The sequence below is a fragment of the Branchiostoma belcheri genome, unplaced genomic scaffold, assembly GCF_001625305.1.
Source record: "Branchiostoma belcheri isolate BF01 breed outbred unplaced genomic scaffold, Haploidv18h27 scaffold137, whole genome shotgun sequence".
NCBI classification, from domain to species: Eukaryota; Metazoa; Chordata; class Leptocardii; order Amphioxiformes; family Branchiostomatidae; genus Branchiostoma; species Branchiostoma belcheri.
The window spans coordinates 177,041-195,035 of NW_017802791.1; the positions used below are offsets into that span (position 1 = coordinate 177,041).

Genomic DNA, 17,995 nt, shown 5'->3' on the forward strand with positions numbered 1-17,995 from the left:
AGGCTAGTACAATATTTAGATTTTTCACGGCTCACGACTGTCGTTAATTTGACGTAAAACATTCAGTTTTCATGTAATATAAAACGGTTGTCGCAGATTATTGCTAGCGGTGGGTTCTACCTCAGTCTTGCTGAAGATTCTACTATACTTTAAAATAAATAATTCGACTAACGTTAATGTCTAAAACCTCTGTCACTCATTCAAAATCTTACCCGGACCACTAACCAACCAAAGTTACAGGTATGTGTTGGGTGTGCACACTATCAGCATACTTGCTGCCTAGTGCACACTTTGTATTGTCATGTCGCAATTTTGAATAAATAAATAAATAAATAAGTTCGGGAGCAGTCTGTAGCGGGCCAGATTTAGGCAACGCTGAACTTTCAACCGTGACTTAGCTAATTGAAATTGAGTGACATTGCCGACTGCCAACCATGCCCCGCACACTGCTGACCTACCCCCAATCAGTCTACAACCATGGCCCAACTTCGCGTCACTCCTTAGTGGTTTTAACGTTTTGAAACATTTGGCTGCGCTAGCCAATCTCGCAGAACACCAGCCGACCACAGCCGACCTTTCCCGGCCAACTCCCAACCGTGGTTCAACGAGGGGAGGGGGGTCGGCAGTATGCGTGAGGCCATACTCGTCAGACGGTCTATGTGTGACCACAGGCGCTAGGCCACCGAGTTTTTGTTGAAATCTACATTGTTTTGTAAGCCTTTAAAATCGTTTTGCGTATGTTAGAACATATACTGTCTACTTACTCTGTCCGTTGCCATTACAATACACCGTGAACAAGGTTCATTGAAAGATTTCCGAGAATCATCCTTTACTAGTACATGTACATGCATTGAAAGATTAAGAATGCATTTGCTGTTCTAGGACAGGCTGCAAGGGGGCGTACTTGAGTTATGCTGACCCTCTAATATACGGAAACACAGGCACATCCAGTACAATACCTCTATTTAGAGGAGGTAATAACGCAAACTTCATTGAAAGTCAAAACGGGAACCAAACGCGGGGCACAAGGTTAGTGACTCATCGACAGGCGTAATTATAAACAATCACTGAGTAAAGAGATTCTTTTTACACAACCAAGTCTTTTATTCAGCCGACGTTTCGGTGACCGTCTGTCATCTTCTTTAGGACAATTCTGATTGGTTCACATCGCACTGCAGCACAGGTGTCGCTGCTACAGATGTAATAGTCCCGCATTGTTGATACATTTCCCCGTAATCCTATCACGCATTTGTGTAGCTATGTAAAATATTGTACATTTGGGAATGCATCTATAGCAGCGACACCTGTGCTGCAATGCAATGTGAACCAGTCAGAATTGCCCTGAGGAAGGTGACAGACGGTCACCGATACGTCGGCTGAATAAAAGACTTGGTTGTGTAAAAAGAATCTCTTTATTTAGTGTCTTACCAACCTGATTAAATCTTTCACGGATATAGACAATCACGTTTTGACATCACAACTGACAAACACGTTAGTTTCATTGTGAACATTGCAGGAGTCATGGTGCTATTTTTATATTATGTAAATTTCGGTTAGGATGTTGATAACACAAAAATGTAGTGAAAGTACAGAATGATTGTGTAAAAGATTCCATTTGAGGTAATAGCAACTTGGCACTAGAATAATTAGGGAAGCGAAACGATACTTTATTTTAGGAGAGAATACCGGTTAAACACTGATTACTCAACAGTTATAAGTGATATGAACACGGTCAAAGTAACGTTTACTATAATAAGCAACAAAAGTATGGATTTTCACAGTATTTTGGTGTGATTTTTTTACAAGTTTCTGATTTTTCTTACGGATCTTTCTACGCATCTCTCCATTCATACCCACTAACACATTGTTGGGTGTATCTTTTTAAAGATAACTGAAAAAAAATCATTAAAAGAATAAGTAGGAACTGTTGTATTCAGAGGGAGCAGAGCAAATTTGTGTGCTTGTACCTTTATCAACTCAGTGAACTGAACATTTTGGACTTTTGTCTTCATTATAGTTTTATAAAGATTCTATGGAGGCAATTTTGATATCCGTAACCCAATACAGTTCTGTTTCTGAAACCTCCCTGATTTTGGGAAGTCCGTCGCTTATTCATTCGTTCCAAATAACACATTGGAAGTTTCACTACAATTTTTCAGTCTCACAACTATTTTTTATTTTATTTTTAAAGGCACTCAGTGATTTCAGGGCCGCTAGTGTTTTAACTTTCATTTTGTAATTTATTCTAATTTAATGTAATTATTTAATATTTTATTTTATTTTTATATGAAATATTATAGTAAGCTGAATCGAACCGATACCATATCATACTGATGTTGCTTCGTATCTTAAAATGGTTATGGCTATTTATTGGTGGTACTCAAAAATAAAGGACTCCTCATGTAGCCTGATTTTGGGCTTTTCAAACCCTTCAAGTATGAAATGCTGACGAAAATATGCTAAGATGGCAGTAAATTTCAATATCAGACATATTTCCTAATCCAGAAATAAATTTCCAGCCAAAAAATTGCACTGTATGCTTTAAAAACACAAAGGTTGTGCACTTTCATTTTCATTTTCTTTAAAAGTCCCGCCCACGGTGTCAAGTGGATGGTAGCTGACTGACATCACTTCCGGCGCACCCAAACGACTTCCGGTCCCAGGGGGAATACGTAATGTCAACATAACAGAAGAAGGGGAATCCCCTCGTACTTAAACGCCTACTTTGCCTAAAGCGATATCGATTACAATTTGTAGTGGGTATGGATTTTTACTTCTATTCAGTCACTTAACGTTTAAAATATAATTCAAAGGCAGACTACGTGAATTCCATGTAAATTCTATGTAAATTCAAAAACTTAAGGTAAACGAAGGTTTTGTACCAAAGTCTACTATGTAAATTCAAAAATTTTGGGTAATCTCAGAGAACAATATATTGGTCTGCATTGAATTTTGTTTCCTCGACTTTCGTCCAGACCATACTGTTTTTACTTATTAAAAATGAAGTATTCTAAGAATATTAACACTACATAATATACAAACACCATTATTGTTATTAGCAACTACGTAGTTAACATAAACTCGTAATTGATAGAAAGTTTTCCAATTAAACCTATGTTTAATTTTTTTCTCGAGTATAACTCATCTAATTACTATAATGATCGTTTTACTTTCCGACGTGGTGACAGGAAATAAGCGTTTCTTCCGGGCGATTTCCAGTTTTCTCATGTTACCTCCCTATTTACCTGTACAGCTATTTTTAGTACTTTACGCCTGATGTAACCATAACTGGTAATGAGGCCACAGCAAGTAATTTTTATGGATGACATCCGCGCGCGCAATAATTTTCGCCTGATTTTGGAAAAAAAACCCAAGAAATTTTGTTGCCCTCTGACCGTGGTCAACATGCCCAAAATGGGCAAAGATGTCTGTCGCCATGCCAGAAGGTGGATGGCTGATAACTATGAAGAGAGGAAACAAGAAAAGGCTCAGATTTAATGTTTTGTTTCTTACTTTGATGCAGTGATATGTGATGCTGGCTGTGTATATGTGATGTTTCTACTGAATCAAAACCATTTGTACAATGATTGAGTCAAATTTTTAAAATGTAAGAACCTTGTTTTTTATGGCCCACCTTGTTTTTTTTCGCCCGCTCGCATCAGATTTGGAGTCTGCAGAGGATGTCATCCATAACATTTACCTGCTGTGGCATGAGGAACGATAAGGACACACCGTCTTAATTTCATGGATGACATCCACGCGCGCATTGATTTTCGCCTGTTCTCAAAAAAAAAAAAAAGATCACGTACACCGGTGTTCTGGCCTGGCTCAAGGCCTGGGTTGTCCATGGTATACCGGTAGTTAGTGACAATACGGGGCCTGGCACTCAGGCTACCGAAGCTCCACGACTCAAGAACTCAGCACATATACGTACAGTGCGGATTCATAAATTCAACAAAAAGCCAGCATATGTGCCGGCTTGTCGTATACGTCGCTAAGTACTGCCGCAAATTCACAATACAGGCTTTCGGTATTCCTGTGGTTTAGTAGCATTTTTATTTTTGGCCGGATTTTTTTTTATTCGCCCGCGCGCACTAGTTTGGGGGTCTTTAGAGGATGTCATCCATAAAATTAAGTCGGTGTGGCCTAAATGGTAGCAACAATCTCAAGCTATAATGGCCGTTTTAACTCTCTGGTGTGAGTGTAGGGAGATAATATTTGCCTTCCTGTCTTCTGATAAGGGAGTACAAAGTCCTATACTCGTATATTGTACACATTATTGTAACGAGCGTTGTACACCCCGTAATATTATAAGACACATAGAAACTTGTGAGAGTGTACTCTCCAAAAAGGACTTTCAATGTAATAGGATACCATATTGTTAAAATTCCAGGGATAGTTGTTGCATACCTCATACTATAAGAACGACTCCACAGTAGCTATGAACACGGGATGTGAAAATTTTGGGAAAACCCCTAAAGACATTTTTTTTTTAATCTCTAGAGTTTCACTCTATCAAGTCAAGTCATCAATCGACACTGAGTTGCTATCCTTTTGTTAAGCATCCACATAAATACCGCGATTTTGAAAATCAAGTCAGACAACGATCGGCAACAAGCGAGAAAACAGCGAAGAAGACAGGAGAGAAGGCCGGCAACTTTACCACTACTTTACCGCTGACGACTTTACTCCGATACGGCATTCAGGCACTACGATCCAAACGTTCAAACAAGCAAGTAAGAGCTTTTTCAAATTGTTTAAAGTTTGCTTTATACTCATCGATTTTTTTTGGATCGAAATGTTTGAAATATTCTATAAATTCATTGCGCTTAAAACATATCTTGTGTATATCTTAAAAGTATATAGAGATATAGATGTAACGTACTTTGAAACGATTTCACACTACTTTTTTCAACATATATCTTATTTTTTGTCTGTATTGTTTTAACAGTAGGACAACATGATGAAAATGCTGGGATTCGCCGTAGTACTACTCCTGGGGCTACACGGGTGCACCTCAGGGCCCGTCCCGACAACCGTAGCCCCGCAGCAGACCCCTTTCGAGGCGCTCATGGACGCCAGAAACGTCGCCGCTAGACTGTACCAGAAGGCATCGGACGCCTACGAAACCTTTGTAAGAGCCTTTAATTCTTTCTACCATTTTGTTGTATCTATTAAGCCCTTTTAAACGCAATTAGAACTTTCCTTCGACCAACAAACGACCAAGGTTGGCTGAAGGTCGGGGACAGTCTGACCATGCTTACCTTTCTATTTGAATCGAATCGAATTTGTGTTAAAGTGGAGTCAAATTTGACCCCCGAACACGCCGCGAACACTACTGACCAGCCAACCCCATGTTCGGCTATGTCTGACAGGGGTTTCAAATGTCATCATTTGTTACAGTTACAAAAAGAGAGATTTGTCGCTTTCTCTGACTTGACTACTATTAATGTTTAACCTCAATGTTTCAAAGACGATTCTACTGTAAGTTATAACTGTCAAAATTTGTCAGCTAGCGATACCTTGTTCCTCCTCAGCTCTGCTTCCTCTTATGCGACACTTCAAGTCACCTGCTCATTTGTCAGTGAAACCTGCATCATTATGTCTAATTTTATTTTTAGAACGTGACTTACAGCTTAAAAACGCCTTCTTTGTAAACGTAATTTAGCTTAGGCCACAGCAAGTAATTTTATGGATGACATCAGCGCGCGCATTAATTTTTGCCTGGTTTTGTAAAATAAATTGCTGCCTTCTGACGGTGGTCACCATGCCGAAAATGGGCCAAGATGCCTGTCGCCATGCCAGAAGGTGAATGGCGGATAACTATGAAGACAGGAGACAAGAAAAGGCTTTGTTTCTTACTTTGATGCTGTGATATGTGATGCTGGCTGTATATATGTGATGTTCCCACTGAATAAAAACCATCTGTACAATGATTGAGTCAAAATTGTAGAATATAGGAACCTTGTTATTTTCGCCCGCTCGCATCAGATTTGGAATCTGCGGAGAATGTCATCCGTAGGATTTACTTGCTGTGGCCTTAGCCTATGTGTCAGTTACTTAACTTTGTTGACAGGCTATGACGTGATTTTGACGATACCACGGCGGGCATACATGCCAACCGAACCGTGTGGGGATTTGATTACACAGCGATGACGCAGGGCAACCACCGAGCCTTTTGTTATTCAAATGAGCTATGCGCACCTCAAGGACAAAAAACCTACCTTGCTTTCACTTACGAAGTGTACTAACTCTTTGTCCGTATACTACACTTGTTCTAGATACAGGAGGAATTCAGTGGTGACTCTGGCTACTGTGTGGCAGATATAACCTGGGACGAGCTGTTCAGTGTTCGAATCCCGACGCTAGAGTGGAGAAACTTGGGGGTAAGTACTACACTTAGCAAATGTAAATTCACTTCCGGGTTGGGGCATAGGTGTGTGAGTGGGTGCTATTTTTATCAACTGTACTGATTATACAAACGGATACGATTTCAGGGCACCGATTCTCCCATATATGGTAGTGCTGGGGTGTCGGTATTCTAGGATGTGTTCGAATGCCTTCCCGTAATTTACGTAATTCCGAGTAGGTTCTCAGAACATCGGACGAACTAGTCTGTACTTCATGAATTTTAAATATTGTGATATTTGCGAAGTCACCGGAAAAGACAGTAGGTGGCTTTAGGCGGTAGTGCTGGGGTGTCGGTATTCTAGGAGATGTTCGAATGCCTTCCCGACATTAACGTAATTCCGAGTAGGTTCTCAGAACATCGGACAAACTAGTCTGTACTTCATGAATTTTAAATATTGTGATATTTGCGAAGTCACCGGAAAAGACAGTAGGTGGCTTTAGGCGGTAGTGCTGGGGTGTCTGTATTCTAGGATATGTTCGAATGCCTTCCCGACATTTACGTATTCCTAGTAGGTTCCCAGAACATCGGACAAACTAGTCTATACTTCATGAATTTTAAATATTGTAATTTTTGCGAAGTCACCGGAAAAGACAGTAGGTGGCTTTAGGCGGCTCTTGAGTTCCAGACGATTTTCCAAGTGCTTTTTGTTAGTTCCGAAAGCTTTTAGTGAGATTTTGGGGAAATCCAATAGTTTCTTAAAGGAGTACTAACCTCCAGAAAGGGGTGCTATATTTCGACAGGCATTTATTTTTGGAAGTGAAAAATGCATATTATTTTACAGTATATAATTAAATGCCCATTTTGCGAGCAAGCCTTAAAACGCATCGAATCCAGGACAAACTCTCCAAATACCCTCAAAACTATCCCAGAATACACCACGCTACCCCATTAGTGCCTATGTTTTAAACAAAAAGTTACGTTACAGACCTCATTTCGGGGGCGATAAGAAAAATTCGTACCGTTTTGTGTTCTTTGGTATCTTACCAACCATTGCCCTTCTTGGTGTCCTTATCGCCCCTCATTTATGCCGCAAATATTGATGATGAAAAAAACGGCGTAATCTAGTTATCTTTTTCATAAGTGGCGTAATCTAATTATCTGTTCAAGTTATACTTACATGCAAATGAGTTGAGAAACTCAAAACACACAGGATGAAACTGGCGCCCACTGTATTCGACATCATGATATTATAATATCCAAGCCACAGGTCAAGCAAAGTAAAGCAAGTAATTTCTCAATAATCAGCTTGTTAGTGTGCTTGTCTCCTACCATTTTCGCCAAAAAATGTTTATGTTGACCTGAAGTGTATGAGTATTGCGTAAGCCAGAGTTCCCGGATGTATCAATTGTGGTTCAGCATGGGGGAAAATGATATTAATATCACTTTACAAACATGCGCCGCGCAACTTGTACAAGCGAAATTATGTAAAAAGTCGGCTAGTTATGTATTCATTGCAGCATGGTGTATCGGAAAATAGCACTTCGTTCTGGAGGTTAGTACTCCTTTAAAACGGGTATACATCGCGTTAATGTTTAAACATTTTAAGTTTTAAGTTATTTTATAAAAATCGAACGCTTGATAAATGTTTATTACTGTGACATTAGTACATTTATGCCGCATTTCTAATCTTTAGTTGTACGGGGTTTGGTGTAATATTGATTATTATAAACCCATCGACCCGACATTTGTGATGTGATTGACTTACGTATGAGCTAGGTTGTTCTACTCTTTGGTTTGTGAGTACTAGTATGTGTACACAGCACACAGAACAACTGTGATAACAAAATGCCCCTTTGCTAACAATGTGAAAGATGGCGGGCGGCCCTCTTTCCATATGTCAACATCCTGTGTTTGTGAAACAAGAACTTCTCTCTATTTTTACATCAAATGTAATTTCAGCCTAAAAGACTAGAACATTGATTTCAAAAATCCAGCTTTGCCGCTCTGAAATGGAATTGGATACCTTAAATGGTTTATGCTAGACTATAGAGTATCAGTCGGATATTATATCATTTCAGCATAAACTACTCAAAGCCACACACAATAGATTTCACACACATTACAGTCTTGACCTGCCATGTACTTGGACCACTTCTTGTGGGTGTAGTTCTTGTATTGCTTCTAGACCGCACTAAGTCTTATTTTATCAACACAATATACTATAACTATTTATTAGATATACATGTTTTTGAATAATGGTTAACCTTCTATATTGATGTATTTTTACTTGTTATTGACCATGTAAATTGTGATGTTGTATATGATGTTGTTTATGTATTTTTGGATGGGGGAGGGCAACTTGTAAAGGTGCGTATGCACCTGCTTTTCACTTTGTGAAAAATCAAAATAAACAAATAAACAAATAAAAGTTGCATCGTATAAGGATTATCATTTACATGTAACATTCGATGTCTGTTACCCATGTAGGATGAGGAGCGCCTCCAGCGGCTTCGCCGTGACCTGCAGTTGTTTGAACTGTTCTTGGACGAGGTTCTGTTAGACGAACAAGCCCAGGAGGGCCACACGGACACCGCTAACAAGGTGGAGGACACTATGAACGAACTGGACGGACTCATGACAGCCATCGCTGTAGCGGTAAGACACATTACGGCCTTCCTATTTAAGGTCATGTTGATTTGATTATATGGATGACATCCGGGAGCGCAGGAATTTTTGGCTGTTTCAAAAAAAAAAGTTTTCGACCATACTGTAAATCACAGAAAATAGTTGGAAAATGAGCAAATATATGCCATAGGTTAAAAAAAAGCGATACCAATGCCGTAGAATGCCAAAATCAAACAAAAAAGGACGAAAATGTAAAGAAATAAATTCGAAGACTAGATCATTCACCAAACCATACTCTTTGTCATTTGTTCAACCTTTATGACCACGTAGATTTCACAATGAAAGCATTTTTTTTGCCAAACTTTTTTTTCACACGCTCGCATCGGTTTTGGGGCTCCCAGAGAATGTTATTCATATAATCAAATCAACATGGCATAAAGTCGCTTTGAGAAACATTTTTATATACCACTAGTAATGCTACTCTAATATTGTAACTATGTAAGCGGTAAACGTTTTTACATCGTAAGACCAATGTAGTAAATTTGAAGCCTCTACCGGGCCTTCCTACAGGGGTACGGATCGTAGAATTCATTAAAAAATGGGCAAGACAGTCAGTCCGCGGGAGGTTAATTATTTCGTCCTACGGCGCGGTGGCTTAACTCCCCTGGACATTTTTTTCTTATCTCCAATTATTCTTATTTCTATTTGGCGAAATGCCAACTTTGTTTTTGTGTTGTAGACTTTGTCTGCGTCTGTATGTGTGTCTGTGGACTGCAGTCCTCGTATGTTCCTCCAGAGAAAGTAGTGCATTTCTTTAATGTTCTGTCAGATCTAGAAAGGAAGTTGAGATTAATGTTTAGTAAACAATACATCGACAAATGCTAATCGTTTTATAATGAAATACCTTTATTGTACATTCATGCCACGACGGGCTAGGTACAGGTCAAGATATGACAGACACATAACGGGAGACAAGAGATGCACTACTTGACTTAGACATACATACGTAAGGAACATACAAGGGTACTATATATTACTAGGCTAATACAAAGTGTTCTAGTCACTGAGCTACTATAGAGAGGTCAACTTCTCGCTTTTTTGTACAGTGAAAAATGTGGGAACAGATCATGTTTGTGATACAGGGTTTGTCTAGACGCATCAAAAATATAAATTTATCATTTGCACTTAGGTGTTCAAAGTATGGGAACATCTCTTTTATATTTACTCTGCTTGCAGAACCACGTCCTGGGATTCACCGAACCAACAGACGTTACCGAGATCATGTCGACTAGCCTGCGGGACCCAGGCACCGAGTCCGCCCGAGCCATCCGTGACTGCGTGGTGCTGAGGGACTTCAAGACTCTGGTCGAGAGGGGCCACAGAGACTTCACCCTACTGAGCCGCAAATACAGCTAAATACTTTAACTTTGTCCACGTGATCTTCACGTGACTATAGCTAAACATGTACGTAAAGGCCACGTGAACGACGCTAAACCCGCTCCAGTAGAAATCACGTGAAGGTCACGTGATCGCAACTAAACCTGCTTTAGTAGAGTAGAAATCACGTGAAGGCCACGTGACGATTGTTAGTCTACCTGTTCCACTAAAAACTTCACGTGAACGTCACGTGATCGTACCGTATGCTTTAAAAGCATCGAGACAAGTTGAAACATAAGAATCCTGTTTTTTAGGGTTGTAAGAAATGTCAGCTCCCATTGTGAGCAATTAGGTCATTACACAGTGCAAACTGAATGCTATGTAAAATCTAAGACTGATATTTAGTGATCCTAGCCTTGGTGCCATCCTATGTAGTTTACCTGGTCCCATTTGCTAGTTTCAACACAGAGATCAAGTATGACAACCTCGGTTAACTACATAGGGTGGCACTTAGGCTACCTTGATCTCAATAATTGGCATTATCGTTGTATTCTATCAATATATATCAACCAAATGGACGTCGGATTCAATATTAGGCCCTATTATTTATTAGAGAACGAAAAAATTAAACAAATTTGGGCTATATTTGAAAGTTTCCCTTAGATTGATAGTGTTGGTTATCAAGAACGTCATAACATATAGCTTAATGTTAGAATTAATTTTTAGGAGATACACACACGGAGTATATTTCACTACAAGGTAGTCATTCTTTTATATATTTGTTCGCTTTTATATACAGAGCTCATTATTTGGGCCTGTAGGTTAAGAAGACAAATCGTAGCCTTTTTGGGCAAACGCAAGTACTAGATTAGCAGTTATATTTCTTCATATATAGCAGTGACGCGACCTACCTGTTATGTATGGTATTGCAGATGACTTTCTCGTAGTGTGAAGACATATTTTACACTCATGTACATCTGATGAAATGTCATCAAAGTGAGAATAAAATTTATCAAGTGATCATGGTACAGTGGTATGGGCATATTCTTGTTGTTCATCCTTTGCAAAATCTAGAAGGCCTTTTTTAAAATAATTATTCCAACATGTAATCACAAGACGTGGTGACGGCACACTCAAGTTGTTTAAACTTATATTAATGCCACCATCCACACAGGGGTCAATACAATACTCATTTTCACTTGAGCGAGGTGAGGAAAGTCATGTTAAGTGCCTTTCCCAAGGGCACAAGATCGGTGACATGTCAGGACTCGAACCCGGGACCTCTTGATTCCCAGTCGAACACTCTGCCGCTACTCTACACGACTCCTTTATATACGAAACGAATTTGAGTTAAATTTGAGTCAAATTTGGCCCTAAACACACTCCGAAAACTCCTAAATTACTCCCAAATAGTCGGCTGGTGTTTTGAACTCCAATCAACCATGTCCGGACCTTCTACGTGGAATGAAGGTATAAGAAGGACAAGAAAAAGTCCACACTGAATTAATTTTCTGGATGACATCCGCGCGCGCATTGATTTTCGCCAGTTCTAAAAAAAAATCACATCCTCCTAGGCTCTGGCCTGGTTCTAGGCTGGTCCATGGTAGTTAACGACAATACGGAGCCAGTGGTAACTCTGGAGGACGGCACCCAGGCTGCCAACGCTCCACGACGGCAAGAACTCAGAACATTCACAGTGCCGATTCATACATTCCTCAAAAAGCCAACATGTGCCAGCTTATTGTATACGTCGCTATGTACTGTCGCAAATTCACAATACTTAATTGAGCTTTGTATTCCTGTACGTGGTTTAGAAGCATTTTTATTTTTGGCCGGATTTTTATTTTATTCGCCCGCGCGCACTAGTTTGGGGGTCTTTAGAGAATGTCATCCATAAAATTAAGTCGGTGTGGCCTAAGGCCATGTTGATTTGATTATATGGATGACATCCGCGCGCGCATCAATTTTCGGCCGTTTCCAAAAAAAAAAGTTTTCAACCATACTGTAAATCGTACAAAACAGTTGCAAAATGAGCAAAAATATACCATAAGTTACAAAAAAAATTAATAAAAACTATACCAATGTCGTAGAATGCCAAAATCAAACGAAAAAATACGAAATTGTAAAGAAATGAACTTTAAGACTAGATTATTCGCCAAACCATATTCTGTGCCATTTGCTCAACCCTCATGACCACGTAGATTTCATAATGAAAAGAACTTTTTTTTTTTCAAAACTTTTTTTTTATTCGCACGTGCGCATCAGTTTTGGGGCTCCCGGAGGATGTCATCCATATAATCAAATCAACATGGCCTAACTAGGAAAACACGGCCTGTGGTGTTCTCTGGGCCACGTATCGGGCGATATCCGCCCATCTCCCAGATGTCATGACATACGCACGAGTTTACGACTTGGCCGGGTACTATCGGGCACGAAGGAAGTCTTATATCGACATGTAAACGATATTTTCCCATCTTGTTTTGAGTGAGGCCTAACATTCCATTCAACAGGCATGTCAAATTCTTTCCGCTCAAAAGTCGTCTTTCTTAGAAAAGCGCCAGTCGCTCCATGTAAGTTCTGGGAAAGAATGTATGTTATTTCCGTTACACTTGTTCACGGGGAAGGGGGGGGGGCTGTACATTTGTTCAAGGGCAGCAAGGATAGAAAGGATCGCATTTCGTGGTACACTGAGAACACAGGATACTAGTATATCTTTCGCCCCTTTCGACGTTACACATTCACGAATTTAGCTTCCCGAACGCTAAATGAACGCCCGCCAAGTAATAGATAGAGTCATAGAGCACGGTTTGAGGCTGAATACTTGGGTATAGAACTGCCCCTCCCAACAAGGGCATTTCATGTCCCCGGAGCTCCGGAGGCTGAGGGTCTGTGATATGAAATCCCCGAACTTGGAGTCCCCGAAGTTGTACTCTCAATTTGATTCTGCCTTTGCAGCCACCAAAAGATCTGCTTGGAGATTACGGGAGACCATGTTCCGCTATGTGGGGGCCTGCATGGGGTGTCCCGATAACGCTCTACGCTAAAGTTTGATCGCCGGCTATACGTATTACGCTGAATTCAGGAAACCTCTCGATTACGCTTTACGTTAAATTCCAAGTGGCTGCAACGCAATACGTACAATTAAAACGGCGAATACGTTCTACGCAAAATGCTCCAATTACGCTCTACGTTGAACTGGAGCGATCCGTCTACGCTCTTACCAAGTCCTTGCTCTTATGTAGAATTAAAATGGCCGATTACGCTCTTACGGAAATGGGCATGCGGGTCCCCAAATGTGTGACTGTCACAGTGGCTTGACCGGGGCCTCAGTGTAGCAGGACAGAGGATACAAAAAGACGATGTAATGTTATGATGTGAGACGTAGTAAGTTAGAAGTGGGAAAACCCCGGTTCATTTGTACCAGTACTATTTCTACATTACGCTATGATACAGTGGGTGTGTAACCACTCCAGGATGTGGCTTGCTGCGCGCTTCCTTTAACAGAGGAAGAAACTTGGCAAAATCTTCCCAACCACAGAGGCTGTTACAAGATAGATGAGGAAGGGATTCCCCTTTTCTTAACCTAGTTAGAGGTTTCTATAAGGAAAAAAAACGTAATGAACAAGGGTCTGTATGCGTTTTTTCTCCCTTAGACATTGGCAGTTTTTTTTTTAATTCACTGTTAATAGTAGCTGGCCGCTAATAATAAACTTTGTCGGTACTCCCCATACCATATACATTTTGTATTAAGAACCGAACACCAGCCGATCAAGGTTGTCTAAATAAAATTTAGGAGCAGTTCGGCCAGATTTAGGTCACGCCTATCTTTCTATTCTTCTAGTCAATTCGAATCAAATTTGAGTTAACTTTGAGTCAAATTTGATTGCCAACCACACGCATCTTATCAAACAATTTCTTTTTACAAACATTGTTGCATGTTTTTTTACCTGGATACCTAAATATATGTGGTGTAAATAACAAATATCTGATGTCAGTGAACTGAGGTCAATGCACTCTGGTTGATTAGCTACATGTAAACAGGCTGTGGTGTTTAAAAAGCGGATCTTTCCGGGTTTCTTACGTCAAAGAAATGACTACGCAGAATTCAACCCATGCTGAATATGCCTTTGGAATGTGCCAAGTCATTCCTATCATACCCTGGACAAAGTAAGAGACAAGTGAGACAAGATATGACTGGACAAATTCGCAGTTGAATTTTCTTCATGACATGTATTTTACCAACTCAGGTGAACTTTCATGCTAGTATTAAATTCGCATATCGTGTGTTTAAACACCGTGAAATATACTGTCATTAAACATTCATGTATTAGTCTTTTTGTATCGTGAATATCCAGTTCCATCCGGATCCATCAAAATCCCATTTTTAAAGCTGCAGCCGTTCTAGTATAGTACACAACGCCAGCTTATTAAGTTTTGGGGGTAGTTGCTATCAAGTGCAACTGTTTATGAAAAGTTTCTATCCTTTATACACTCCATGTACAAGCACAATTACAAGATCCATTCTCTATACTTATATAATAGATAAGGTCTCAAGCTTTAGACATTTAGACAGAATGGAAAAATTTGAATTCCTTATGAAACTTAAGCTTGACAAACCATGTATCATTAGCTCAATATGTTCGTACATCTTTAACTGCGTCAAGAAGCGAGAAGAAGTTGAACGTGTAAATAGTAGATCACATTAGTATGTATAGTTTAAGTGTTATTGCTGTATTCTTTTTCCCTGTTTATTCATGACCTGTACTTAGCTTGTTAGAGCACAAACGTACAATAAAGGTCTTTCATTCATTTATTTTATCTAGCTTGTTACTAAATAGTTTCTGAGTGAATCATATACAGTAACGACTGCAAACTGGCCCGGAGGCTTGCGGCTGAGACCGCACAGATCACTTCCGGTTGGAACACTCTTGTACTTCCGGTGTAAAAAAAACAAGGCTAGGAATGACGCAATGGTGAGGGAAGCCCCCCTCGCTTGGCGCAGTTCCAATGTGCGCCGGCGCAGTCTAGAAAAGGGGCGTGGCTTGGCATTAGGGTTGGTTGTTTTTTTTTTTCGTAGGTTTGAGTTTTGAATTTATGGGATTCCATTACGTTTAGATAGCAGAGCAGAATATCACAGAAGCAAGAAATTCTTTATAAATAAGCGTGCCATCTCTGGCCAATTTTAGCATAAAGGTAGAGGTATAGTCCCGTAGCCTTTTTTAGGCCGTAGGGTCAGTGGATTGTTAATCCACTGTCTCTTGTGCAGGGTATTGAAATGCTGAACCCATCTCACTCCTTCCACCGTCTTTTACCTCCCTAACCGAAGTCAGGTACCCATGAAGTGAGGAAAGCAAATGTGAAGTGCCTTTCCCAAGGGCACAAGATACGTCAAAGGGTAGGATTAAAACACGGGACCTCTTGGTCCAGAGCCAAGCGCGCTACCGCTGAGCCACACGACCCCACACAATTTAGCATACTTTCGTTATAAAAAAAAAACTAAAAAAACTAAGTTTATAACTATCTCAAATCAATTGTCTTTCTTTTTTCATACTATCAAGGTATCTTCATCTAGTTTCAATACCCATTATTCGTGAAATATCCAATCCAATAAATTTAGCACAATTTTATCATTACTTTCGAACCTGCGTCATTTTCCCAACACCTGATACACCGCGAGAATATCCAAAATACGTACACTGTGCGCAATGTTACTGTTGATATACGGCTCTGTCGTTGTCTTTTTTTTTTTTGTTCCACTGAATGCTTGACACCTTTTCTTGGATCACCTGCGTCTATATTCAAAACCCAAAACAATGACAGCAGTCACCACATACCGGATACACATCAAGTGTTTTAAATAGGCACCGACGTTACAGTGCAGTGGTGGGCGTAGCAGTCCATATCTACCAGTCACGCCTAGCCTTGTTCAAACAAAGCTCTCAGGAGACAACATGACACTTTCACATGCCTTTTCAAATTCCAGAGGACTAAAAAAAGTATCCGAGAGACACGGGCTTCCGTGACAAGCACTGAGCTCGAAGTTATTACGTGTTGTGGTGTAAGATTTGATTACGGAATCAGTGACCGGAAAACCCCGTCCTGTCAATTGACGTAGTTGATCTTGGATCATTCGGAAGTGTTACTAAATTTAACTTGACCGATATACATAAAAAGGCCACGAAAAATGATCAAGGTCCAACAAACCAAACTATCATCAAGAAAGAAAGAAGACAGCGGTACAACTCTACAACATCGTCCGAACTCCAGAATTCTATCTCAGAACAACCTCTTACAACTTTCATGATGGATGCAGCGTTCTACAACTTTCTTCCTACTCTCTCAACAAGTAAGTCAATTCAATTTGTTTTTGACTATATTGGAAAGTTATGTCATGACATTTTTTTAAGTTAATTTCTAGACGAGCAGATTTGCTGGCGTAACGTTGCTATGCATATACTGCTCTGTTATTATTCATTTTATTTTAATGTGTGACCCGCTTTTTGCCTAAACTAATGTTTTAATATTGTTTTGACAGAATTATATGTGATGAAGACGGTGGCAGTGGTTCTCTTGCTGCTACACGGGACCACTGCGTCGCCCGTCCCGGCCGCAGTTCAAGCGCTGACGAACGCCCAAACCCAAACCCGGAGACTATATGAAAAAGTATCGACCGCCTTCGATGCATTTGTAAGTGTTATATGATCCTATTCCACTTCAAATTGAAACCATTTTTTCTAGCACCATCATTTCTCTTTTACACTCAAAATCTGTAAGGAAGTGATACTTTTACCTGTAACGTTTTGGTCACATGTTATAAGAATCGCCTGAAACAAATATGTAATGGTGCTAAGTAGATAATGACACGCGTAAAAATTCCGTTAACAGGTTTCGGAAGGCATACAAAGTACACAAGATTTTGAATTTCAACGAACCTTGGTCACGTGATTGAAGAAATACTGCGAAAGTCGTTTGGTGGCTTCTGATTGGTCAGCGATGACGTCGGTCAAATTGGCAAGGGTAAAACTCTGTGGTCTACGTACATAAGTGAAACATGGACTAAAAGTGACATTTATCCCTTTTTTTACAGATCCAGGAAGAATTCAACGGTGACTCTGTCTACTGTGCAGAACAAATCTTCATATTGGAAGAACTCGACAACATCAGAATGACCACAGCGGAGTGGAGACAACTAGAGGTATGTACACGTTCAACCACTAGCTTGGAAACACACACTCACTTCCGGGTTGCTGTGCAATTGAGCAAATCGAAAGTACTGTAAGCTGTTGACCCGGAAGTGACGTCAGTGGAAAGTTTTTTCTCCTTCCATATATGGTCATGCTGTGTATGGCTATCATCCAATCAACATCCGCCTTACTGTAAATATTGGCGTCGTTACGTCTGACTTCTTAGACCACAGGGTGAAGTAGATTTAACCAGAACCCCCGTCACACATATAGCCGAATATGGCCTCCGGAACACTGCTGAACTATCCCCAACCATGGTTAGGGGTAGGTCGGCTGTGGTTGGCTGGTGTTCGGCTGCACCAGCCTAATGCTTCAAAATGTTAAAACTTTAGGATGTGGACGGGAGGTTCAAATGGTTACCTTGTGGTTGGCTGTGTTTGGGAGTTGGTAGGGGCAT

General features: G+C 40.2%; 2 protein-coding genes across 2 annotated transcripts; both read left to right on the forward strand.

Annotated features, from left to right (window-relative positions):
• Positions 1–4,957: 4,957 nt before the first annotated feature.
• Positions 4,958–11,334, forward strand: LOC109464351. The gene is made up of 4 exons (XM_019761298.1): positions 4,958–5,134; positions 6,282–6,386; positions 8,840–9,007; positions 10,214–11,334. Exons 1-4 carry the CDS (start codon positions 4,961–4,963, stop codon positions 10,391–10,393), a joined length of 627 nt encoding a protein of 208 aa, XP_019616857.1. The 5' UTR covers positions 4,958–4,960; the 3' UTR covers positions 10,394–11,334.
• A 5,207-nt stretch (positions 11,335–16,541) lies between these two features.
• LOC109464373 lies at positions 16,542–17,689 on the forward strand. The gene is made up of 3 exons (XM_019761320.1): positions 16,542–16,700; positions 16,890–17,041; positions 17,442–17,689. The coding sequence occupies exons 1-3, from the start codon at positions 16,655–16,657 to the stop codon at positions 17,631–17,633; spliced, it is 390 nt and encodes a 129-aa protein (XP_019616879.1). The 5' UTR covers positions 16,542–16,654; the 3' UTR covers positions 17,634–17,689.
• The last annotated feature ends 306 nt before the right edge of the window (positions 17,690–17,995 follow it).